At 43.7% G+C, this 26014-nt stretch overlaps 1 protein-coding gene across 3 annotated transcripts in view; it reads right to left on the reverse strand.

Annotated features, from left to right (window-relative positions):
- The window catches only part of LOC117885687 (translocating chain-associated membrane protein 1-like), a 51678-nt gene extending 26207 nt beyond the window's left edge, over positions 1–25471 (reverse strand). For 2 of the 3 annotated variants that reach the window (XR_004647811.1, XM_034787083.1), the window contains exons 1-2: positions 25252–25471; positions 6720–6780 (exon numbers count right to left, since the gene is read on the reverse strand). Coding sequence is in view for 2 of the 3 variants with exons in the window: in XM_034787083.1 (XP_034642974.1) it covers positions 6720–6780; positions 25252–25371 (181 nt within the window). In the remaining variant the exon portion in view is untranslated. The remainder of the gene's footprint in view (positions 1–6719; positions 6781–25251) is intronic. The other variant, XM_034787084.1, reaches the window with a different exon arrangement.
- Positions 25472–26014: the final 543 nt, after the last annotated feature.

Genomic DNA, 26014 nt, shown 5'->3' on the forward strand with positions numbered 1-26014 from the left:
TTGGGCTGGGAATGAGAGCATGGAGGTGGAAAGAGGAGTACAGAGGTCTATAACCACTAAAAAAAACCACTCTCCTTCAGAATAAGCTAATGTAAACAATGTACTCAATGCTTTTTTGGCCTGTTTTCACAAACAAGGTCACAAACAAGACTACTGCACTGGGCAGCACAGCATGGGGAGGAGGTGACCAGCCCTCTGTGGAAAAAGAAGTGGTTCAGGACTATTTAGAAAAGTTGGATGAGCACACATCCATGGAGCCGGATGCACTACATCCGAGGGTGCTAAAGGAGTTGGCCAATGGCTCTGCAATCACATCCGCCATTATCTTTGAAAACTCGTGGCGATCAGGGTATATCCCGGATGACTGGAAAAAGGCTAATGTAGTGCCCATCTTTAAAAAAGGAAAGGAGGAGGATCCTGTGAACTACAGGCTAGTCAGCCTCACCTCAGTCCCTGGAAAAATCATGGAGCAGGTCCCTCAAGGAATCAATTCTGAAGCACTTAGACGAGAGGAAAGTGATCAGGAACAGCCAGCATGGATTCACCAAGGGCAAGGCATGCCTGACTAACCTAATTGCCTTCTGTGACAAGATAACTGGCTCTGTGGATGAGGGGAAAGCAGTGGACGTGTTATTCCTTGACTTTAGCAAAACTTTTGATACGGTCTCCCACAGTATTCTTGCCAGAAAGTTGAAGAAGTATGGGCTGGATGAATGGACTATAAGGTGAATAGAAAGCTGGCTAGATCGTCGGGCTCAACGGGTAGTCATCAATGGCTCCATGTCTAGTTGGCAGCTTCAAGCGGAGTGCCCCAAGAGTTGGTCCTGGGGCCAGTTTTGTTCAATATCTTCATTAATGATCTGGAGGATGGTATGGACTGCACCCTCAGCAAGTTTGCAGATGACACTAAACTGGGAGGAGTGGTAGAGACGCTGGAGGGTAGGGATAGGATACAGAGGGACCTAGACAAATTAGATGACTGGGCCAAAAGAAACCTGAGGAGGTTCAACAAGGACAAGTGCAGGACTCTGCACTTAGGACGGAAGAATCCCATGCACTGCTACAGACTAGGGACCGAATGGCTAGGCAGCAGTTCTGCAGAAAAGGACCTAGGGGTTACAGTGGACAACAAGCTGGATATAAGTCAACAGCAGGGATGGCTCCAGGGTTTTTGCCGCCCCAAGCGGCGGTGGGGGGGGGGGAAATGATTTAGTTGGGGATTGGTCCTGCTTTGAGTAGGGGGTTGGACTAGATGACCTCCTGAGGTCACTTCCAACCCTGATATCCTATGATTTTATGAATATGGAATTAAACCCAAGACTTGAGTCTCTATGTTCCTCTGCTCTTTGCCCCATTGATAAAGTGTGTGTCTCGTCCACTGCTAGTGGCTGGTCCACATGGAGATAACAGCCTCTTACTGCTACCAGTTACTCTGTTAGGCCTGGTCTACACTATGAGTTTAGGTCGAATTTAGCAGCGTTAAATCAAATTAACCCTGCACCCATCCACACAACGAAGCCATTTACTTCGACATAAAGGGCTATTAAAATCAATTTCTGTACTCCTCTCCAACGAGGGGAGTAGCGCCGAAATCGATATTGCCGGTTCGAATTAGGGTTAGTGTGGACGAAATTCGACGGTATTGGCCTCCGGGAGCTATCCCACAGTGCACCATTGTGACCGCTCTGGACAGCAATCTGAACTCGGATGCACTGGCCAGGTAGACAGGAAAAGCCCCGCGAACTTTTGAATTTAATTTCCTGTTTGTCCAGCATGGAGAGCACAGGTGACCACGCAGAGCTCATCAGCACAGGTGACCATGCAGTCCGAGAATCGAAAAAGAGCACCAGCATCGACCGTACGGGAGGAATTGGAACTGATTGCTATATGGGGAGAGGATTCCGTGCTAGCAGAACTACATTCCAAAAGACGAAATGCCAAAACATTTGAAAAAAATCTCCAAAGGCATGATGGAGAGAGGCCACAATAGGGACTCATATCAGTGCCGAGTGAAAGTTAAGGAGCTCAGAAAAGCCTATCAAAAAACAAAGGAGGCAAACAGTCGCTCCGGGTCAGACATGCTGCTTTTATGCTGAGCTGCATGCAATTCTAGGGGGGGCCGCCACCACTACCCCACCTCTGACCGTGTATTCCGAGGAGGGGGTAATCTCAGCCATGCCTGAGGATTCTGTGGACGGAGAAGATGAGGAGGAGGAGGACAAGCTTGCGGAGAGCACACAGCACTCCGTTCTTGCCAACGGCCAGGATATTTTTCTTAGCCTGACTGAAGTACCCTCCCAAGGCGGTATCCCAGACAATGAGGCCATGGAAGGGACCTCTGGTGAGTGTACCTTTGTAAATATAAAACATGGTTTAAAAGCAAGCGTTTTTTAATGATTAATTTGCCCTAAGGACTTGGGATGCATTCGCAGCCAGTACAGCTACTGGAAAAGTCTGTTAACATGTCTGGGGATGAAGCGGAAATCCTCCAGGGACACCTCCATGAAGCTCTCCTGGAGGTACTCCAAAAGCCTTTGCAGAAGGTTTCTGGGCAGTGCAGCCTTATTCCGTCCTCCATGGTAGGACACTTGACCACACCATGCTAGTAGCAAGTAATCTGGTATCATTGCATGACAAAGCCTGGCAGCGTATGGTCCTGGTGTTTGCTGGCATTCAAGCAACATCCGTTCTTTATCTCGCTGTGTTATCCTCAGGAGAGTGATCTCGTTCATGGTAACCAGGTTGAAATACGGGAATTTAATGAAGGGGACAGAGGTGGCCGTTCCTACTGGGCTGTTTGCCTGTGGCTGAAAAGAAATCCTTCCCTGCAGTTAGCCAAGTGGCGGGGGGGAAGTGTGGCAGGCATTGGTGCTGAGCTTTTCACGTTTGGCTAGCAGGGATCTTCCCTGATACCAGCCACGCAGTGGGGGGAGGGGTAAAGCGATCATCACACAGAATTGGATGGGTGGTGGGGGCGTTTAGTTTGGTTTCTGCTGCTGCACGTTAACAGGAAAACGGCAGCACTCAATGGGCTTTGCTTGGTATGGGAAAGGAGGGCGCTGCTTTTATGAAGGTTGCAGAAGCCGAAAGACAAAGGCTTACCATGGCTGCATGCAAGCTGAATTCTGTTGCCCGGCCCTGCGTCTGTGATCTCTAACACCAAAGCCGCAGGCACTCAATTTAAGATGCAAAATGCGACCTTGTACCGAAATCACATGTGCTATGTAATCTGAATAGTGTTGTTCACTGTGAAAGAGTACAAGCATTGTTCTGTAAAATGTATTTTTTTAAATACTTCTCTCCCTTTTTTCCCTCCCTCCCACAGCTGCAAATTTTTCAAGCCTCCCTCCTCTGTCCCAAAGGCTATCTCAGATAAGGCGGCGAAAAAAACGCATGCGAGACGACATGTTCTCGGAAATCATGCAACTGACCCGTGATGAAAGAGCTCATCTGAATGAGTGGAAGGACACGGTATCAAAGTACAGGAAAGATGCCAGTGAATGTGAGGCCATGAGGGACGCTCGAGATGAGAGATGGCAGGCTGCAATGCAGGGGCTGCTGCGTGATCAAACGGACATGCTCCGGTGTCTGATGGAGCTTCAGGAACGGCAGCAGGATCACACAGAGTGCCGCTGCAGCCCCTGTATAACCGCCCTCCCCCGTCACCATGTTCTAATAACCTCCTCACCCAGACGCCCAAGAATGTGTGTGGGGGGGCTCTGTGCATCCTCCCACTCCACCCCAGTGGACAGCCCAAGCAAAAGGCTGTCATTATTTTGAACTTTTGAAATGGCCTTTTCCTTCCCTCCTATCCTCCTCCCAAACCCCACCCGGGCTATCTTGTCAGTTCTCTCCCTATGTTTATAATCAATTAATAAAGAATACATGATTTTTAAATGATAGTGACTTTATTTCCTTTGAAAGCAAGCTGTGATCGAAGGGGGGAGGGTGGTTTGCTTACAGTGAATGAGTCAATCAGGGGGGCAGGTTTTCATCAAGGAGAAACAAACAGAACTTTCACACCGTAGCCTGGCCAGTCATGAAACTGGTTTTCAAAGCTTTGCTGATGCGCAGGGCTTCCTGGTGTGCTCGTCTAATTGCCCTGGTGTCTGGCTGTGCGTAATGAGCGGCCAGGCGATTTGTCTCAACCTCCCACCCCGCCATAAACGTCTCCCCCTTACTCTCACAGAGACTGTGGAGCACACAGCAAGCAGCAATAACAATGGGAATATTGGTTTGGCTGAGGTCTGAGCGAGTCAGTAACGTGCGCCAGCGACCCTTTAAATGTCCAAATGCACATTCTACCACCATTCTGCACTTGCTCAGCCTGTAGTTGAACAGCTCCTGACTACTGTCCAGGCTGCCTATGTATGGCTTCATGAGCCATGGCATAAAGGGGTAGGCTGGGTCCCCAAGGATAACTACAGGCATCTCAACATCCCCAATGGTTATTTTCTGGTCTGGGAAGTAAATCCCTTGCTGCAGCATTTAAACAGATTAGTGTTCCTGAAGATGCAAATGTCATGAACCCTTCCCGGCCATCCCACCTTGATGTTGGTGAAACGTCCCTTGTGATCCACCAGTGCTTGCAGGATCATTGAAAAGTAACCCTTGCGGTTTATGTACTGGCTGCCCCGGTGCCAAGATAGGGATATGGGTTCCATCTATCGCCGCACCACAGTTACGGAATCCCATTGCAGCAAAGCCATCCACTATGACCTGCACATTTCCCAGAGTCACTACCTTTGGTAGCAGCAGCTCAGCGATTGCTTTGGCTACTTGCATCACCGCAGCCCCCACAGTAGATTTGCCCACTCCAAATTGATTCCCAACTGACCGGTAGCTGTCTGGTGTTACAAACTTCCACAGGGCTATCGCCACTCGCTTCTCAACTGTGAGGGCTGCTCTCATCTTGGTATTCTGGCACTTCAGGGCAGGGGAAAGCAAGTCATAAAGTTCTATGAAAGTGCCCTTATACATGTAAAAGTTTCACAGCCACTGGGAATTGTCCCACACCTGCAACACTATGCAGTCCCACCAGTCTGTGCTTGTTTCCCGGGCCCAGAATCGGCGTTCCACGCCTATAACCTGCCCCATTAACACCATGATCTCCAAAGCGCCGGGGCTCGAGGTTTGAGAGGACATGGACACAGAATTCTCATCACTCTCATCGCCGCGCTGCTGTAGCCGCCTCCTCCTTGCCTGGTTTTTCAGGTCCTGGTTCAGCATAAACTGCACAATAAAGCGCGAGGCGTTTACAATGTTCATGACTGCTGTCTTGAGCTGAATGGGCTCCATGCTTGCTGTGGTATGGCGTCTGCACAGTTCACCCAGGAAAAAAGGCGCAAAATGGTTGTCTGACGTTGCTTTCCCGGAGGGATGCGGAGGATGTACCCAGAACCACCCGCGACAATGTTTTCGGCCCCATCAGGCATTGGGATCTCAACGGGCGGGGGAGACTGCAGGAACTATGGGATAGCTATCCACAGTGCAACATTCTGCAAGTCGATGCTAGCCTCGGTACATGGATGCACACCACCGAATTAATGTGCTTAGTGTGGCCGCATACACTCGACTTTATAGAATCAGTTGCCAAAAATTGAATTCTGTAAATTCTGTAATCCCGTAGTGTAGACATACCCATAGTTTGAATGGTGGACATCTGTATTGTGGACGTAAATGTCTGAGCCTTGCTGGTGACAAACTAGGGTCAAATTCTGCTTTTTCAGTGTTGTGGGGTTGTTGGATTATCTTATTTATTTATTACACCCAAAATACACTATGCTGAAGGAATGTTAAGATTGCAAAATTAAGTACGGAAGAGTTACGAAGTGTCATAATTAAGGGTGCCCATGAAACCTTAATTCAACCTCCTGCTGGGTATACATTATAATATAGTCTTTAATTACATGACCATATGCTATTTTTTCCCACAGCACCTCTGCCTCTGTGAGTGTAGAGAAAGGACAGTGCTCTAGGAATGAATCAGAGTTGTACAGTGTATGAGGCTGTTGTCTATAGAACTGCTGCCTCATTTGTTGCAGGAGTTGGAAGATGTGAAGTGTCTCATAGATATAGAGAGAGGAAAATGTGATTACAACTACAAAAATTGGTAACAGAACCCAAGGGAAGGTGTAGTTCCTGAAGTTATTTTATGTTTTAAATATATATTGATTAGATTTCAAGTCAATAATGTCATTTTAAAATAAATGTATCTGATGGGACATAAAGTGAGAAGTATCTTACACCATTATTCAGCATATAGTTATCCATGAAGTAATATCTGGTACTTTTAAAGACAAAAATAAATTAATCCATTTAAGAACGTAAGACAATGTGTGATTAAAAATAGGAAACATTTAGGAAACCACGTTCAGAGTTACAAAATATTCTACTTGGCATGAAAAAGCACCAAGTTATAAAAAGAAAGTGGAAGGCATATCATGCCTAATCAAGTCAAGCTTTGGTGCAATAGCAATATTAACTATAGCCAAAAAATCAAAGTGGTAATTGCTTATCACTAGTGAAGAACTGGGAGCTTAGGTGTTATAAGGGTGAGAACATTAGAAATTCCCAAGACAAACAGAAATAAGAAAGATTCTCTGATATACAAGTGAAATGAGTTAGAGATAAGACCATTATTATTTATAAATGGAAACTTTTTATAATTGGGTTGTTACGCTATATAGAAATAGATAGTGGATTTGCTTTATTCTTACCAGTGGTGTAGGTAACGTTGTACTGCACAGTAATAAAGATGATGACATACTTGGCTGTGACCTGAAATTTAAAAGAGAGGGAAAAAAATAGAAAAATTGGCTACATTAATATTCAAAGTTTTAAACACCCGCTAAACTACAAGCATAGTAATTCCAGAGCCCCTAAACACTCCTTTTCAGATAAGTCTATGAAGAAGAATATGAAATCAATTAAAATAAATTTTGAGGGAACATGGTTACTTTAATGCAAACAGTTATTAATATTTAAATATATTTATGAAGCAGAAACCCTTAACATATGAAGTTAAAGTAACTGGAACTTGGCAAAGAAAGAGGGGATGGGTCCCACTCAACCAGTCTTGGTTAAAGACTATACTACATGCTGATAGTTGATACCATCAACCATTGATGATTTCACACACCCACATCCACTTTTCAAATAAATCATTTAACGTGTGTGTCTATGCTGTATGGCGCTATGACTAGATCATCATGATAGTGCCTTCTGGCATTAAATCTATGAGTCTATTTTAGCTTAAGGCTCAATGTCGTCCTTCTCGCACCACTTTACAAAATATTTTAAATGTTGTTTTCAGCACAGAACAGAGGGTACAGAAATTAAAATGACTTTCATTTTCTCCAAAAGATTCTTTAAATCCTATTTAACATTAGTCAAATGAGTAAGTCGAGCAGACTTTTAAAACTAGATTTTTATACCATGCCCATCACTGCAGCATCCAAGTACCTAGGCCTCCCATAGCAAATAGATCTATCTGAATGTATGCATTCAAATTTCCAGGACATAAAGCCAGAGATGGGTACCCAGGAATCACTTGTAAATTTGTATGAGAGAGAAGCATGCATGCTGTTGTAACATGCACAAAGTGTAATCCACTGTACACTCCCTTTTAAACTGACCGGCATTGGAAAGATTTATAAGGAAATATGAGTCATACCAGAAAAAGTTTTTCCCCAGGTATTATGAAATCTGTAATTTCTAGTAACATGGATATAAGGATGCACAGAAATATGTAGTTACGTAAAATATACACAAACTCAACTAGCGCTGAGGAAGCTGAAGTGGCATAACAAATTTTTTAAAAAGTAAACATCCAAAATTTAACTCATGGGTCACAAACTGCACATCAATCCCCTGTATGAATAATTAAGTTATACTGTTAGGGGTACATGCATGTAAACCTCATATACCAATAGACCTATAATGTCAAGGAACTCTCTTTTAAGAACAGTTCTCAATGGGAAAAAGGAGTTCTGTCTTTTTTGCTTGTGAAATGACAGTTTGATGTGTCTCCCTGTTGTGGGAATGGCAGCCAAGTGTCTGCTCCCAAAAGACAAGAATATATTGCCATGTAGATGCAAGTGCCAACAATACCAAACAAAAAGGGAAGAGGCTAGCAGAGCCCTCCCATGCCCCTTAGCTGGGGTGACCAGATGTCCCAATTTTAGGGTCTTTTTCTTATATAAGCTCCTATTACCCCTCCCCCATCCCTGTCCCAGTTTTTCACATTTGCTGTCTGGTCACCCTACCCTTAGCGAGCCAGGCGTGGGCCATGACCAAAACACCATCTGTTCCAGATCACCACATAGGCAGACGCGCTGTCATTCCCAGAGAGTGGTACCTCCCCTCCACCCTCAGCAACACCAGGAGGAAGCTCCTTTACAACCAGAGGGAATACTGAAGATGTCAGCAGTTCTGACATTTGCATGTAGTTCTCTGGGGTTGGCATACTGACTGTTGGGTGGGAGAGAAGCCTGGGCACTGGGCTGGGAGCAGTGTAACGGTGCTGATGTGGCTCACCTTTCACAACCTCAATTGTAGAGGCATAACTTATGGTGGCACCAGTTATAACTCCATAGTTAAGTCTCTTCGTTATTGGCATTTACCAATTTCCCCCCCAAAAAATTCCTTGTTTTTTGGAAAAAACAACATTTGAGTTTTACCAATTTTCACCCAAATGTTGGCCTTTTCAGAACCCAAGCAATTTTTTTTTTTTTTTTTTAAACAGGGAAAGCAGATAGGTTGTGCTGAATGGCTGGCAGAATCAGGAAGGGTCTCTGTCTGGCGGAGGATGTCAGTATTTACAGGCTGCAGCCTTCCATTTCTCTGTGGACTTTGGCCCTCCAGTGTGCCCCTTTCTCCCCCCCCCCCCCCCCATTTGCTTTCTCTGCTTAGTGGGAGCACGAGATAGATAGGGAGCCTTGTCCCAGCAGCAAAGATCACAGGCTTGCAGGGAATGGAAGGCTGCATCCTGTAAGTACTGCCCCACTGCTGGAAAAGAGCCCCCTGGGGCCTAGTTCGCTTCCTCAGTACAGAGGGAATAAAGAAGGGCAGGGAGCCAGGTCTCAGCAGTCGAGACACCTCTGACCACTGTGTGTGGGGTATGTGTGTGTGTGGCTTCTTCAACTGCCATATGGCCTTCATTTTCAGTTTTTACCAATTTTCCCACAGTTTTTTCAAGTTTTTAAATAAAACCCAATAAATTCCTGGGAAATAATTAAAAACCAAAAAAAAAAGAGCCTTATCCATAGTTGAGAGTGTTGAGTTTTGCACTTAATGCAGGGATTCAGCCTTTTAGGTATGAGTGTGTGAGATATAGCTTATCCTTCCCAAAGTTATAGCACTTATAGAGTGGAATCCACAAAGCAACTTAGGCTCCTGACTTCAGTGGAAGTTAGGATCTTAAGTTGCTTTGTGGGTTCAACTCTTAAGGCCTGTCTACACTTTGAGGTGAGCAAATCCGCCAGAAAGCACTGAACCCACCAAGGCAGAAGAGGAACTTTATCACACACTGTAGCACTTCAGAGGTTCACGGCAGTCCTCAGTTTGGCTCCTTCCGTTAGTGGCACTAACCTGCCATTCACTTGGCTAACCTCATCACTGGCCAGCATTGGGAAAAGGAGGAGAACAATCCCTGCAGTCTCTGCTGGCCCACCTAATGGGTTGGGGGACAGGCCAGAGACCTTCCCCTCTGGTGGGACCCACAATCCAGATCAACTCCTCCTATATCAAATAGGGAGTTGAGGGGATGGGGGGAACCCAGGCCCACCCTCTACACCAGGTTCCAGCCCAGAGCCCTGTGGATTGCAGCTTTCTATAGTGTCTCCTATAACAGTTATGTGACAACTACAACTCCCTGGGCTATTTCCCCATGGCCTCCTCCCAACACCTTCTTTATCCTCACCACAGGACCTTTCTCCTGATGTCTGGTAATGCTTGTACTTCATGGTCCTCCAGCAGTATGTCTACTCGCTCTCAACTTCTTGTGCCTCTTACTCCCAACTCCTCACACACGCCCCTCACTGACTGAAGTGAGGTCCTTTTTAAACCAGGTGCCCTGATTAGCCTGCCTGTCTTAATTGATTCTAGCAGCTTCTTAATTGGCTCCAGGTGTCCTAATTAGCCTGTCTGCCTTAATTTGTTCCAGCAAGTTCCTGATTGTTCTGGAACTGCCCCTGTTACCTTATCCAGGGAAAAGGGACCTGCTTAACCTGGGGCTATGCCACTGAAGAGGAAGAGAGGGAGGAACCGCTGCTGAAGTGCCGCGATTGAGCTGCTGCCAAAGTGTCACTGCTTGTCTTTTTTTTTTTTTTGCTGCTTGGGGCAGCAGAAAAGCTGGAGCCAGCCCTGCCTGTAGCTCAGTGGCCTGATCCTGTCACAAGTGGCAATACTATAGCATTTCAGTGAAGACACTACCTATGCTGACAGGAGGACTTCTCCTGTCAGCATAGGTAATCCACCTCCCCAAGAGGCAGTAGCTAGATCTCGTCGACCTACTGCTGTCTAAGCCAGAGGTTAGCTCAGTTTAACTGCATTGCTCAGGGATGTGGATTTAAGTGGTTCCAAGTAGTAACAGACAGAACAAAGTAAGTCACCAAGTAAAATAAAATAAAATGCGCAAATCTATGTCTAATCAAACTAAATACAGATAAGTTCCTCACCAGTTCCAGAATGCTCCCTTTTACAGGCTAATCTCCTTTTAGCCTGGGTCCAGCAATCACTCACACCCCCTGTAGTTACTGTCTTTTGTTCCCTGCAAGTATCCTGAAGGGGTGGAGAGGCTCCTTCCTTAGCCAGCTGAAGACAAAATGGAGGGGGTCTCCCACAGGTTTAAATAGACTCTCTCTTGTGGGTGGAGACCCCCCTCCTCCCTCCTATGCAAAATCCAGCTCCAAGATGGAGTTCTGGAGTCACCTGGGCAAGTCACATGTCCCTGCACGACTCAGTCTTTACAGGCCGAAGCCATTGTCCACATGGTATCTTGCATGTCTCCAGGAAGACTTCTTATGTGGATTGGAGCATTCCAAGATGCAATGTTCCCCATGTGTTTCCTGATCAGGTACTTAACCTGGCGAATTCCTTCCTAAAGAAGCTGACCAAATGCCTCACAAAGCTTACTTAGAAACCAAGCAAGCACACAGCCCATATTCTTAACCTCAAGTAGAAAATGATATATATGTACAAATAGGATGAATAGATATAGTAGACTATAACCTTTACGGAGATATATTACACGGCACAGGCAGCACAAAACATATTCCAGTTATGTCATACATACATTTATAAGCACCCCCACATAAAGCCTTATGGGGTACACTGTCACAAGTGATCTAATTTCCTAGTGTAGACCAGGCCTGGATCTTTTTGTACAGAAAAAAAAATTGTATGGGAACTTACTAGTAAATTGGTTAGAGTTAAAGTTTTCAAATGGGTCCTTTAAGAAATTTAGCACCATCTGCCAAACCATTCCACACCCACAGCCACCACAAAATGATTTAATTGCATGTACTGCCTATCTATACTAACAACTGTTCAGTAATGTAAATTTTGGGTAGATCTGGTGAAATGTATAATTTTTAAAAGGATTTAGGAATAGTAGTCATTTTTTCCCTTCTTTGTAACTGGAAGTTTTTCCTTCAACAGGTACTGAAGAATAGTGTTCTTAAAGCGTCAGAGAATTTACCACTTTCAAAATGGCTGCCATCTCATACCGTCCTCAGAAGGGACTTAGGCCACAGTCTTTCCTTAATAAAGATGTCAACTGACTATTTATCTACTCTTTTTTGCCTTCTGACTTCATAAGAGAATTCTATCTTCCCTGAACCTGTCGTCACTCTTTGCCCTTCAGGCAAGAGATTGTCTTTTTCTTTCTTTGCAGCGCACCCAGCACAATAGGACTGCCGTCCTCCTAATTTGAGCCTTCATAATATAAATATTTATTACTGATAAGTGCAACCAATGGCCTCAGCTCCATTACGAACAAATGGTGATGGAAGGTATAAGTTTCTCTGAAGGACATTTTATGTGCCAGCCTATGTTGAAGGATAGAACTTTTGGTTATAAAGAATATTGGCAAAAAAGGAGAAAAAACAAACAAAAAAACCCCACACCTTAATTTTAAAAGTTTCTTAAAAAAAACAACCAAACAAACAAAACACTTGTTGCACCATATCTACACAAACAGGCGGGGTAGGAGCAGGAAACCGGGGTGTGTGCACACAGGGAAGTGTAATAAAGGATGTTGAGAGCAAGAGTGAGGGAAGAAAAGAATGGTTACTTACCCTATGGAAATTGTGGGTTTTTGAGACATTTTAGTTAGCATGGATCCCTCTGAAAGTGCCCATGTGCCCAGTGTGTGAGATCAGATATTTTTCAATAGCAATGTCTGTCAAGGCCACACATTCAGCCTGTGCCTCCCCATACTCCTGTATGAGGGCATAAAAAGCTGCGACCCTCCCTCAGTTGCCTTATAATTCAAAGCCCATGTTGCAAAGAACTTCAAAAAGCAGGGGTAAAGGGTGGGTCATGGGAGCCACATTGACTCCATCATCTCAAAAAACAAAACAAAAAACAAACAAAAACCCATCACACAGTTACCACAGAGAAGTAACTTCATTCTTCTTTTTGTGTCAGTTTGGATCCCACAATAGGTGACTAGTAAGCAGTATCCCCCCCGGATGCTGGAAATGAGGAGTGACAGTGACATCAGTCAAATAATTGGAGTTGTTCCAAATCTGGAATCAGACAACCAGTGTATCAAGGGCACAATGACAAGTCAGTGGGCTATTCCCTGTTGCTGCTTCACATATCTTACATATTGGCGTATTTCTGAAGCAGGCTGAAGATGATGCAAGTGCCCTGGCGCAGTCTGCTCCAACATTTGATGAGGAGTATCAATATGTTGAATGCAAGACTAAGTACAACTGTATTGGCGCATAACCTGCTGATCTTGCTGCAAGATGAATTTTGCTAGAACTAAATGCTTATAGTTGAGGATCTGTCGTATGAGAGTCTCAACTGGGTCCAGATTATGTCACCTTACCAATATGAAGAACCATTTCCATTTGAAGTAGTTCTTCCTACTAGTGGCTTTCTGCTCAGTATGTGGTTTCCTTGCACTTGTCGAGAAGAGTCTTGGTCAGCCATGCTCATCCAGGCTGCCAGCTGCAATAACTGCAGATGTGAGTGCAATATCTGGCCGTGGTTCTGTGAAAACATGTCCAGGCAAATCAGGAGATAGATGGGAGACCAAACTGACACGTGCAAGAGATCTGATGGCCACAATTGCCTCAACCAACAGGAAGCTGTCAGAATCAGTATGGTTCTGTCCCATCTGATTTTAGATATCATCTTGAAGGATCAGGAAAATCAAAGTTGTATAGGAAGGTTGGAGATCATTGTTACAGGAAGCCATCTGATAACTATCCTGGGCTTGTGCCTTCTCTGGAACAGATCTATTGAGGGAATTTCCCATTGGCATAATATTGGCTCTATGATGGATGTCTGCAGCGAGCGCTCATGGTTGGTTACCACGTGCCTGCTTGGGAAGCGTGCCAGATTGTTGATAGTACCTGGAAGGTGTAAGGCCAGTGAGGTTACCCTATGGTGACATCAGGTCCATGATTTGAAGGTTTCCTGGCACAGAAGGGATGATCATGCATCTCCCTGCTTATTGATGTAATGTACTGTGGACATGTGGTCTGTCAACATCTGCACCATAGAGCCCTTCAGGACAGACAGCAATGCCACGCAGGCCAGTCAAATGGCCCTGCGCTTCAGAACATTCAAATGCAGTTTCAAATCATCCTGGGACCAGATGCCCTTCATCTGTAGATGGTCCAGGTGGGCACCCCAACCTGCCCCAATGCACCTGTGAGGAGAGTCACAGAAGAGAGTCAACTACAAGATAACCCTATTTCATAAATTCTTTGGGTCCAGCCACCAAAGTGAATTCTTGCAGGACCTGGGGTGGAACCTGACTCATTTGACCCCGTGATGCTTGGACCGGGAGTACACAGATCTCAAGCAACAAGAGGGAACTGAGGGAGGGTTGGCATTGCCCCACCCTTTATGCCCATGTACTAGAACATGAGGCAACACAAAGGCATTTTTGCGGCCCATATAGACATGCTTTCCAAAAATATCCGGTCACACATGCCTGAGATTCCATGTGCACCTTAAGTGGGATCCACATTGACAGCTATTTAGAGAAGAACTGAAATGTACAACTCTGGTTTCTTAATGTTCCTCTGGTGACACAAAGCAGCTGTAAACCCAGTTTAAACTAGCACTTATGCTCTGGCAGTCTGACACTACCCCAAAGTGGTGCAAAGCACTCAGAGTGTACTGGTGAATCCAGCCCTAAAAAAAAGTTGATACTACATATCCTCAAACCATTAGGAGAGTCACACTGTAGTATTTTCTTTAGGTTTCTTTTTTAGTATTCACCTATAATTTTTTTTTAAGAGCTTAAAAGTTAAAAAAATCCTGGACAAAAACTGTAAAAGAAATATAATACGTCAAGATACGCAGATTTGTTCTTAGAGCACCAAACAATATTAATTCTTACCTGCAGTAACACCACTATGGAAAAAAAGTGTCTTTAGAAATCAGTTTAATCTAATCTAGGACCACAAATACTAGAATGCATCACAGTACTCGTAAATGAATTCCTCATCATTACCAGTAAACATTAAAGTTGTTTACATGCCTGAATCATGCGTTTCTGTGCCTTATGTTTGGGTTTCTTTTAAGTTTAAAAATACCATTGAATTTGTGGGCTTGTAATTATCTCAAAAATAAGCATTATAACATCCCTGTTATGGTTTTGCCCTGAATTAAGAGATATGTACTCTCAACCCTAACTCTATTTTAACAATGTTTGTCTCAGAATTATTCATTTAGATTTGTAATAAAAGAGGGCTTATCCTGGACTTGATGTGTCTCCACGATCATTTTAGAAAGATACAGTGCACAAGCCTTCCCAAATTAAAAAAAGAAGCAGCCAACAAAAACTATCAAGTCAGTCAACACTGTGATACTATCCTGCTATATCCACCAAGTGGCCAATGGATTTTGATTTCATGTACAAGCAGGAATCTAATCCAGCAGAGCTCACCCCAGCCTTCCAGCACAAGAGGCCTCAGAACAAGACTGCTTTGACAGTGAAAAAAATCAGGTGGCAGTCATCTAGAAGTTTGCAGTCCCACACTGCAAACAGTCAGTTCAAGGTTGGAAAATCCACAATGGAGACAGTTTTCATATGAAGGTGCAAGAATATTAAGCGTCTCTTGCTGCACAGGATTGAGACTCAGGGTACTGTCCAAGAAATAGAGGGATTTCAAGCAAGGGGCTTCCTGAACAGAGGTGGGGTGATTGATGGGATGTGTATCCTGATTCTGACTTTGGCACTAAGAACGTGAAGAGAAAGCATTGAAGAGTAACCCTAATACAATCACAGCTGGATCACCAGGGACATTTTTCTGACATTGGCTGGTCAGGGAAGAGCATATTTAGACATGCACGATTTTTGCAAAAGATGCGGCAGGGACATTCTTCCCTTACTGGCATATTCACATTGATAGCTTGAAATGCCAGTAGTGATTCCAGTGGACCCGGCCCCTCCTTTGTTTCCCTAGCTCACTAAACCTTACACTGGACACCTAGACAGCACCAGGTTGATTACTGAATGTGCAAAGGATGCTGACAATGCCTCATAACTAGGCTGGATCTCAGTTAGCCAAATATTTTTGTGTATTACACATTTGTGAAAGCAAAGGAGGAAACATTATCGGCAGGATGGAGGAGTGAAATGGAAAGACTGCCTATTTTGAACAGCCAGACATAAGGGCAGTTACAAGAGCCTACAAAGGAGCTGGACGGCTTAGGAAGGCCTTAAAAGAGCGTGCCATAGTATAACAGTGTGCTGCTTTTGCGTACTGTGTATATTTGGCTTCAATAGCGATACTTATAAATTCCTACTGTGAATCTGGTGAGAGGGGAGTAGTGTTTTGGCATATGTCATTGCTGTTTGGAGACACCCATAAAAATACCGTTTATTTTTAAAAAAGATTAAGTGCAAAAACAAACAGTAAACTCAAATAAAACCTTTATTACATGTATTAAAGCAAAGTGGTAATCAGAAGTCGATAGATAGTCACACTTTTTATTTTCCACGGGCATTCAGTAAAAGGGATAAAATTATGTCAGAGCCTTTTGGGGGGGGGGGGGGCATAGGATGTGTGTATGGAGTTGTCCATGGAGTGCACATGCTGATAGGGAGGAGGATTTGGGTATTTTTGCTCCAGATTACTGTGCAACACCTGTGTTTGGTACTTGAACAGAATCATAACATTTCTTGGAATATTTCTTGGTACCTCTCGGTTCTTCTGCTTTTCTTCAAGCATGCAGTCCTTCCAATCCTGACCCTTTTGCTTGATCTCAATAATGCGATCTGTCCAATGCCTATTCTCCCCATCAGCAACATATGAGGACTGGTTAGGCTCAGGATCAGAGTATCTCCTAGAAAATGTCTCTATTGTCCTCTGGAACAATCTCAATGACATCATCTGTGTACAGTTCAACAAATTCTTCACAAGGGAAGAAGAGTGATCCCCACTGCCTAGTTCTGCAAGCTAAAGAAAACTGAGCCCCCTGAGCAATGAACACTTCCTCGACACAGCATGATGATTTGGTTGGTTAGACTGGGGAAATCAGACTTAAAACCAAATCACTGTCCTCTACAATGTTTACATTACATGTGTACTGTACAAATGTATGCTTAAAAAGTAGGTATTCCAATTGGACAGTCACTGATTGCTTTTTATGCTCAGGTATCAGTGTTGGTATCTTTCTGTTCATTTGCAATGATTTGATATGTGGTGTTTTAATAATAAAATTTCAGCCATCTTGGTGTCAAAACATGTTGGCTACTAAGTTATTAATTAAAAAAACCAACTAGCTATTGTAAAAGCCAATTCCTTTGTTCTCTGACTCTGCGCTAACGGCTGCCATTTTGAAAGGGCAGAAGAGGGCCTAGGAGATTTTGGGCACCATGAAGGGGGGCAGAGGGAAAGGGAAGAGTCATACATTAAAAAAATAAATAAATAAATATGCAGCAATACACCTAAGCTCCTTTTCCCTTCCACTGTCACTTTTGGGGTGATGGTGGTGTCTCTGCCATATGTGGAATACAGCTCAATGTAGAAATGGCAGATCCGTGGAGAGGTCTATGCCACCTATGAAATGGAACTCATTTTAGAAGTGGCAGATCTATGGGTGAACACAATTTTTTGTGCTTCTCCCTTGCCTTGTAGTACAACTGGTGAAGGTCCCTCACCTGGCATTGCTTCTTTCCCTGTGTAGCCCAGGGCTTGCTTCCCCTCTTCAATGTCTGCATACAAATCCTTATTCCTCTGGTTGCCCTGCACTTGGGACTAGTATGGTCCCGTCTCCCTGCATGTAAAGAAGATTCAGGACCTTCTTTTTCTGAACCAGGCAGGAGAATGAGATTTAGGTGATGCTCTATCTTTGCACTGAGCCGTGCTCTCTGTTCAAAAAAGGTGGGCTACTGGGTGTGCTTGCAAACGTAACATACCAGAAAAAAAAAAAAAATAATCGGTATTTCCAAAACACACTGGGAATTTTAAAGCGGTCAGATTTCTGGTCACTGGGACTCCTGGGCAGCGAGTTCAAAATTGTTACTGGTGTGATCACTGTCGCAGACAGAGGGGACCGTAGGACTATTGCTGGAGAACTGCTAACTGACACAGGCAATGCAGTATCCACACTGGCATTCTGTCAGTAGAATTATGTCTGCTGAGGACTTGTCATTTGCAGAAGTGGTTTTATTTGGGCAACAGAAAGGCTGGGTTTTGTCAATTTACATCAAATTTGGGTGTGGATACATGCAAACCTGTAGCAAAAAAGACAGCTTCTGTTGACAAAAACTTAGAACAGGACAAAAACTGACTTTTTGTGGTTTAGGATAATCCAAGGCACTTTTAATGCAGAATAAAAATGACCACGTGTAGAGTAGATATTGCACTTTAATTTCACACTAATTTCTCTAAATGTCCCATGTAGACAAGCCCTTAGTAACAATTCCTAAATATACATAAAATACTTCTGAATATTAGGATGCTTTTTCACTTGATAAATAATGATCAACTTTCTATCAAGGTATTTCTATCTCAACAGGAAAATAAGTCATTAGCAGTTACTTTCAAAAATACAGATTAATCAGGAACTCTTTTTGAGTTTCTTTGCTACACTTGGTTATAAGCTATTGAGTATGTTAATACTTCAAAATTCTCAACACCAACTTCTTTCATCAATAAAGATGCAGCACTGACTGGATCCAGATAGATTCCAAGGCCAGAAGGGACCACTGTGATCATCTAGTCTTCCCTCCTGTGTAACAAAGGCCTTTGAACTTCCCCAAAATAATTCCTAGAGCGTATCTTTCAAAAAAACATCCAGTCTTGATTTTAAACTTGACAGTGAGAGAATCCACCACAACTCTTGGTAAACTCTTCCATTGGTTAATTGCTCTCACCATGAAAAATTTATGCCTTATTTCCAGTCTGAATATGTCTAGCTTCAACTTCCAGCCATTGGGTCATGTAATACTTTTCCCTGCTAGACTGAAGAGCCCACTATCAAATATTTGTTAGACTTACCGACTGTAATCAAGTCACCCCTTAACCTTCTCTTTGAAATAGACTCAAGGAGCTCAATCTATCACTATAAGGCATGTTTTCTAATCCTTTAATCATTCTTGTGGCCCTTCTCAGAGCCCTCTCCAATTTATCAACATCCTTCTTGAATTGTTGACATCAGAACTGGACACAGTATTCCAGCAGCAGTAACATCCTCTGTGTCAAATATAGAGGTAAAATAGCCTCTCTACTCCTACACAAAAATTCCGTTTATGCATCCCAGGATGGCACTAGATCTTTTGGCCACAGCGTTTCAGCAGCCACTTACGTGCAGCTGATTATCGACTACAACCACCACTGCGACTTTTTTAGAGTCACTGCTTCCCATGATAGAGTTCCCCATGATGGAAGTATGGCCTACGTTCTTTATTCCTAGATATATATCTTTACTTTTAGCCATATTAAAATGCATATTAGTTGTTTGTTCCCAGTTTACCAAGCAATCCAGATCGCTCTGAATCAGTGACCTCTTCTCTTCATTATTTACAACTCCCCCCAATTTTGGGGTCATCTACAAATTTTATCAGTAATGATTTTATGTTTTCTTCCAGATCATTGACAAATATCATAGGGCCAAGAACCGATCCATGTGGGATGCTACTAGAAACAAAACCACTTGATAATGATTTCCCATTTACAATTATATTTTGAGACCCATGAGTTAACCAATTTTTAATCAACTTAACATGTGCCATGTTAATTTTATATTGTTCTGGGGGTTTTTTAATATCAAAATGTTACGCAGTACCAAATCAAACACCTTACAGAAGTCAAAATATATTACATCAAACACTGTTACCTTTAATCAACCAAACTTGTAATCTCATAAAAAAAAAAAGCTATCAAGTTAGTCTGACAGGATCTATTTTCCTTAAACTCTTGCTGATTTGCATTAATTACCCTCCTTTAATTCTTTATTAATTATTTCTTATATGGGCTGCTCCATTAACTTGCCCTGGATAATGTCAGGCTGACAGGCCCATAATTACATGGGTCATCCCATTTACCCTTTTTAAGAACTGGCACATTAGCGGTCTTCAAATCTTCTGAAACTTTCCCAATGCTCCAAGACTTATTGAAAAATCAACGTTAACAGTCCAGTGAGCTCCTCAGCCAGTTCTTTTAAAACTCTTGGATCCAAGTTATATGGACATCCTGATTTTTAAAAAGGAGGCGGTAAGTGGTGCCGGCTCTGGCCGGCCGCCGTTTAGCTCAGGTGGCTCCTGGTCAGCGGCACAGTAGGCTCCCCCCTGCCCTGGCTCTGTGCTGCTCCCGGAAGCTGCCACGATGTGGCCAGGCAGCTCTGCACAGTGTGTGCTGCCATGCCCGGAGGCACCACCCCCACAGCTCCCATTGGCCACGGTTCCCGGCCAATGGGAGCTGTGGGGGCCATGCCTGCGGGCGTAGGTAGGCGCACGCGGACTCAGAGCTTTCTTGAACACCCCTTCGCCTAGGGGCCGCAAGGGCAGCCGACCAACTGCTGGCACCCTAGCTTCCCCCCTCAGCGAGGCAAGCCAGTGCTCACGTCTCCAGGCCCCTGGGGGGGGGCGCCAAGGCTCAGGGCTTCCGGCCCACGGCGTGGAGACTTGCCGCAGGCCGGATGAAATTAAGCAGGGGGACGGATCTGGCCCATGGGCCAGAGGTTCTCCACCCCTCTTCTATAGCCAGTAGAAAACACGGTTTTCCAGAGCCTGGAATAGACCCACGATTCTTGAGTTTCAACATTCCTGTACTGTCTAGCAAATAGTTGTGAAACCCACTGGCAGGGGCTGGTTCACAGAGGATAAACAGCCTTTTACTGCCACCAGTTATGCTATTAGCTCAAGTGTCAGAGATGTGTGCTGTGGATCTAAAGGCTGATGACTCATGTGGGGGGCGGGGACGGGAGTCCATATAGTTACACATGATGCATTATGTGCAAAGTTTAAAAAAAAAAAAAAAACAAAAAACACATGTTACATTCAAAACCACCATATTAAAAGAAAATTAGGGTTGCAAAGTCAAGCCTCAGAGGTTCTGGCATTTCATAATTAAGGCTGCTTCTGCAATGCATTATGATAATCTTTAATTACAGTATCATATACTATTTTTTTCTCCACAGGATCCCTGCCTCACTAAGTACACAAGATGGGCAGTACTCAGGGAATGAATCTAGTTTATGTAGTAAATAAGACTTGTCTATGGGACCCTGCCTCATTTGCTGCAGAAAATGCAAGATGCACTGTGAGACAGGGGACTGCAGGAAGACAAAGGATGGCCTCATGGTTATGACAACTGAATGATACTGTGAAGAATTAAATTGTATCCCTGTCTCTACCACAAAGTTCTTATATGATGCTGAGCAAGCCATTTAATTAGTGGGCCTCTGAAAAGTTTTTGTTTGTGTGTTCCTTATTTTATTAGTGCCAAACTTGAGAAACCTGGGGTTAGATTTACCAAAGGGCACTCACAATTGCAACTGAAGGCAAAGGTAAATGTGCATTGAACATATCAAGTGCTATAAAAATGCTAAGGACTCTGAAAAATACCAGGCCCTAGGTGTCTCAGGTTGGACACCCAAAATTGACACTTTTGACCTTCGTCTCTTTGTGCCTCAGTTCCCCATCCACACTTCAAAGGATATGTTATGAAGATAAGTTTATGGTACTGAGTGCTTCATGATCAGTACCACAGAAAAACCCATGAGGAAATTAATAGTTCTGTATTGAGTGCAGGGTTTGGATGCTGTGCAGTAAATATGGCATGGAAGACATATACCAAATAATGAGAACAAAGAGAAATACTGAATAGGTAACCATTCAGCAAGCACTGTCCACACTGTGCAATGAATGGGGCAACTGTCCTATTTAAAAAAATAGCACATGGTCATGTAATTTAAGATTGTATCATAATATATATGTATATTGTATGAGCAATCTTAATTCTGGCATTTTCCAACTTTTGAGTGTTTGACTTTGCACCCGTAATATTTTTAACATAGGTTTTACATGGGATGTAATAGAGAAATATGCTCTTAATTTTCCTGTAAAAGTGCTAGATGTGAACATGAATTTTATCTCTGACAGAAGAAAATTTGGTACACCCAAATACTTTAGTGTGAAGGCATCTAAGTTCTACAACTACAGTCTTAACGCCTTAGCTTTGACAGACCATGCTTCTCTTTACCGCATTAATATAATACAAACTTTACAAAATGGGCCTCCATTCCTTCAGAAGATAGGAAAGAGGTAGCATAGATATCCAAAACCTGAGTTACTATAAATAGCAGCCAGGACTCTGCCAATAAATTCTCAAGCCGGTCAAACTAACAGTTTTCTAAAACTCATATTTCCTTCTAATTAGCAGGATGGATTTCATATCTTCAACAGTTATTTGAATCAATTAAAGGTAAATATAAAATGTAATGAGGCAAGAAACTAATGGGCCTTTCACGGTTATCCTGCAATAAACATTTAAGCAGCCTAATCTACTATTACATAAGAAGCATGCATTTTGATAAGAGTTTCCTTGAGAATGCAAATGCTAGTAGACAATTTACTTTTGTCGCAAAAGTTTGTGTTTTATAAAGTTATAAGGAACACATGTCCTCAAAGCAACGAGAGATTAGACTAACTGACACTTCCAGTTCTGTCATTAATATTTAAGGTCTGGTTTTTTTTAAGTCAATCAATGGGCTTTAAATAAGTGCCATACAATCTATTTCTACTAAATACATTACTGAAGAGACTGAAGACAGTAGCTATTTTTCATGGCACTTGAAGATATATGCAAAATTCAGAGACCATAAACAGGAAATACTGCCTGTAAAAAACAAAAAACAAAAACCACAACTTTCTAAGGACACCTATGCAGGGATCTCCCTGCGGCAGCAGCACAAGTATGAGAAAGAATTTGAGGAAATTGAATTGAGGCAATTTTGTTGATTTAATTCTGCAGCTGCCTATCTTCAGAGTCAGGAAGATGACACTATTGTTTTACAATCAGATTGCTATCTTCTGAATTATAAGGGCTAGAAACTTAAGCTTTAATTTTAAAATTCAATTAGTAAATTGTTAGCATATAGTTCCTTACTCATCAGGGCCAGGTTCTCACTTTCCAGGATGAATAGATTTTTCAAACGACGATCTCATCAACAACCGTTGAGGTGTAAGCACCATCAGAACAATCAAGTGACCCTGATCTGAAATCTTCTTGTCATGTCATGAAAGATCTGAACAGCCTACTCCAAATGAAGGCCAAGTGGATCCTATAATAATGTTTGCTCATGGTCATCAGGAACCAAGTAGTTACTGGTTTCTCAATCAACTTTCCCAAAAATTGCATTGCTACATAAAAATTATCTTGCTACATAGGATCATTGTATCTTTACCTATTTTGTATCATTTTAACTGACTGCAATACCGCTATGTAGATATATTTTGCATCGGACAGGAGGACAGATCAGAAAATATTTTTCACAGAATGCAGCTGATTATTCCCAGCACAAACTACACTTAGAGGTTTTGTATTACTATAGCTAGGTCAGTTAGGGGTATGATATTTTATTGATATAGTTAAAACTGGTTTAACCTTACTATTGATGCAATTATACTGGTGTAGAAGTGCTTATACTGCTTATTCTCCTTCCTGTACAGGAATAAGCTATATCAGTATAACTGTGTCAATGCTACAAGGTCTGTAAACATTTGTGTTTGCACAAGACCTTATTGTATTTGAACAAGTAAGGATTTACAAACACAATTTCACAAACTGTATTTTTTTAGCAGCCAAAAAATAAACCAGTCTCTTTAAAAACTGGTACTTAAGACTAAAAAACCCAAACAAAAAACTCCCCTCCCCTCTCTCCCACACCTTGATCCCAGAGCTTTAATTTATGACATCTAGAATTCTAACTTTTGACCAATGCATCCACTTTATCTCATATTCCTGGGATTCACATTAAAACAAAAAACAAACCATTAGTCCTCATAGGAGGATCAAAGTTTGTCATCTGAGCCGTCCTCCTCTTTCCCCACCTCCAATCTCCTGTTTTAAGTACTGATTTTCCACAACTGCACTTTTTGCATTCAAGTTCTGCATCATGTATCTCCTTCAATTTGTACCACTTCTGATGCAGCAGACTACAGTATCACCCAACTCAGCATCCATCATTCATTTAGAGGGACATTATTTGATTATCAGGACTCCATTCTCCACCCTCTTCCAGCATAATAATGCTCTGAAGTCTACAGGACTAGCATAGCAGTAAAGAAGAATGAACCTTTACAGATATTACTTAGCAGTATATAGAACCTTTCAATCAAGTATTTCAAAGCGTTTTCTCATCTTTAAGTAGTTTTATTTTAAATCTTGCTCAAGTGATGAGTGATGTTGAGATTGTTTCAGTAAGATACTTACCACCTCTCCCAAACATCAGTTGTCACAGCTTGGAAAACCATGTCTCCCTCCACAGCCCTGCCAACTCCCCTTCCCACCTATCCATAAAACCCCAAACAAAAGGCAAACAATCTGCCTTATCTGGTTCATTGGGTAGTCCCATTCGTCAGAGAGGCAATAAAATCAAACTAACCATCTTCCAGACTGACACAATGTACACATACAGCATCATGACACAACAATTTTATCCCACAGAACAAAGCCTAGAAGATTCAACCAAGGCACCAAAAGAGGTTGATGAAAAGGTGACACCTTCATTTAATTAGGAAATCTAACTTTATTAACAGAACTTTAAAATACATAAGAGAGAGGAGGGATCTGGAGACAAGTTTAAGGCTGTGTCCACACTAGCATTTTTCCCCAGATTCCTCATCATTGGTAGACCTGAGTCAGTGAGAGCAACAGAAGCAGCAATAATAGAGGTGGACTGCCAGTAGCATTTTAACTGCAATGTCATCCAACCCTGCTCAGAACAGGTCAAGACAATATGGTGGTTAAAACAGCAGTGTCCACCTGGAGCTCTGTCTACAATAGCACTCTTACTCATGTTTCCACCACTGGAAAGTTTTAAAGAAAAAGGACAAACCAAGCCTAAGAGAAAGGGCAGATTTGGCTCCAGGAGGATAAATGGGAACGAGGGGCTTGCTGGGAAGGAATACAGGTGAAGCAGATGCAAAAGGAGTTGAGTGGCAATGGGGATCCAGGAGGGCAGGACGAGGACTAGGGGAGGAGAGTCAGATGGAATTGGGGCGTATGATATGGGGTCTGGCAGATGGAGCAGAAGGGAACGAGCGAGCATGAAGGGTCCGCGGGGGGCGACAGCCATGACAGTGGGGCAGCCTGCCCCACTATGGGGGAGTGAAGGGGGGAGATGAGAGCCGGGGTGTGTCATAAGGTGAGGCGCTGGGGAGGCAGGAGAAGCAGGGGCGTGACCAGTAGTGAGAGAGGGCAAGGATGAGGCTCGGTCGCTGCCTGGAGAACTGCAGGGTTGGGGCAGCTCGGAAGTGCCGGTGCACGGCTCGATTGGGGCGGGTATTCCCCGCTCGGCAGCCGCAGGCAAAGCTCCCAACCCCCGTACCTCGAACATAAGCCCCAGCAGGAGGCCCATAGCCAGGCAGGACACGGCGTCCGCATGGTTCTGGATCACGAATTCATGGCTTAGCACGGGCGGGCTCTTGTTCTTCCTCCGGAGCCCCATGGTGGTGGTAGCCCCCAAGGGCCTAGGCAGTGGTCCGGGTCCAGAAAAGGGATGGTGGTTTTTTCTTAACAGCCTCCTCACCTCACGCACGGTAAACACCGCTGTCCCCCCCCCATTACCCGCCTACAAACCAGACTTAGCCAATCACATTCCAGGAGATCTATGATTGACAGCCTTGCCGGTTAATCGCTGTGCCACCTGGAGGTGTGGCTTCCAAGAGGGAGCGGGGCATAAAACGCCGTTAGATTCTCGGAACGGCTGTCGGGGTTGAGTGATGTTGACTCCAGCTAATGAAATGAGTCAGGGGGCGGGACCTGTGTAACTCCACCTGCAGTGGGTGGGGCTTACTTAAGACAACTATGGCGATCCTTCAGTGGAGTGGAAGGGGGGTTGGAGCGGTCGCTAAAGGTTACCGCCCTCTGGTGGGTGGGGCTCTGAGCGCGCGCTGCTCCTTGTATTGGTGTGGTTGTAGCAGGCCTCAGCGCGCTCTGTTTCACCTCAGTCCTAGCAGCCGGTGGCTCCATGGAGGCGACAGGTCCCAGTAGGCACCGTTCCATCCCGATCCCTATGTTGAGGTGCCCCTTCTGGAGCTGACAGACCCATCCCAGTGGGAGGCGGCTCCATGGAGAAGGCAGGTTTCAAC

Source organism: Trachemys scripta, chromosome 12 (genome assembly GCF_013100865.1).
Source record: "Trachemys scripta elegans isolate TJP31775 chromosome 12, CAS_Tse_1.0, whole genome shotgun sequence".
NCBI lineage: Eukaryota > Metazoa > Chordata > Testudines > Emydidae > Trachemys > Trachemys scripta.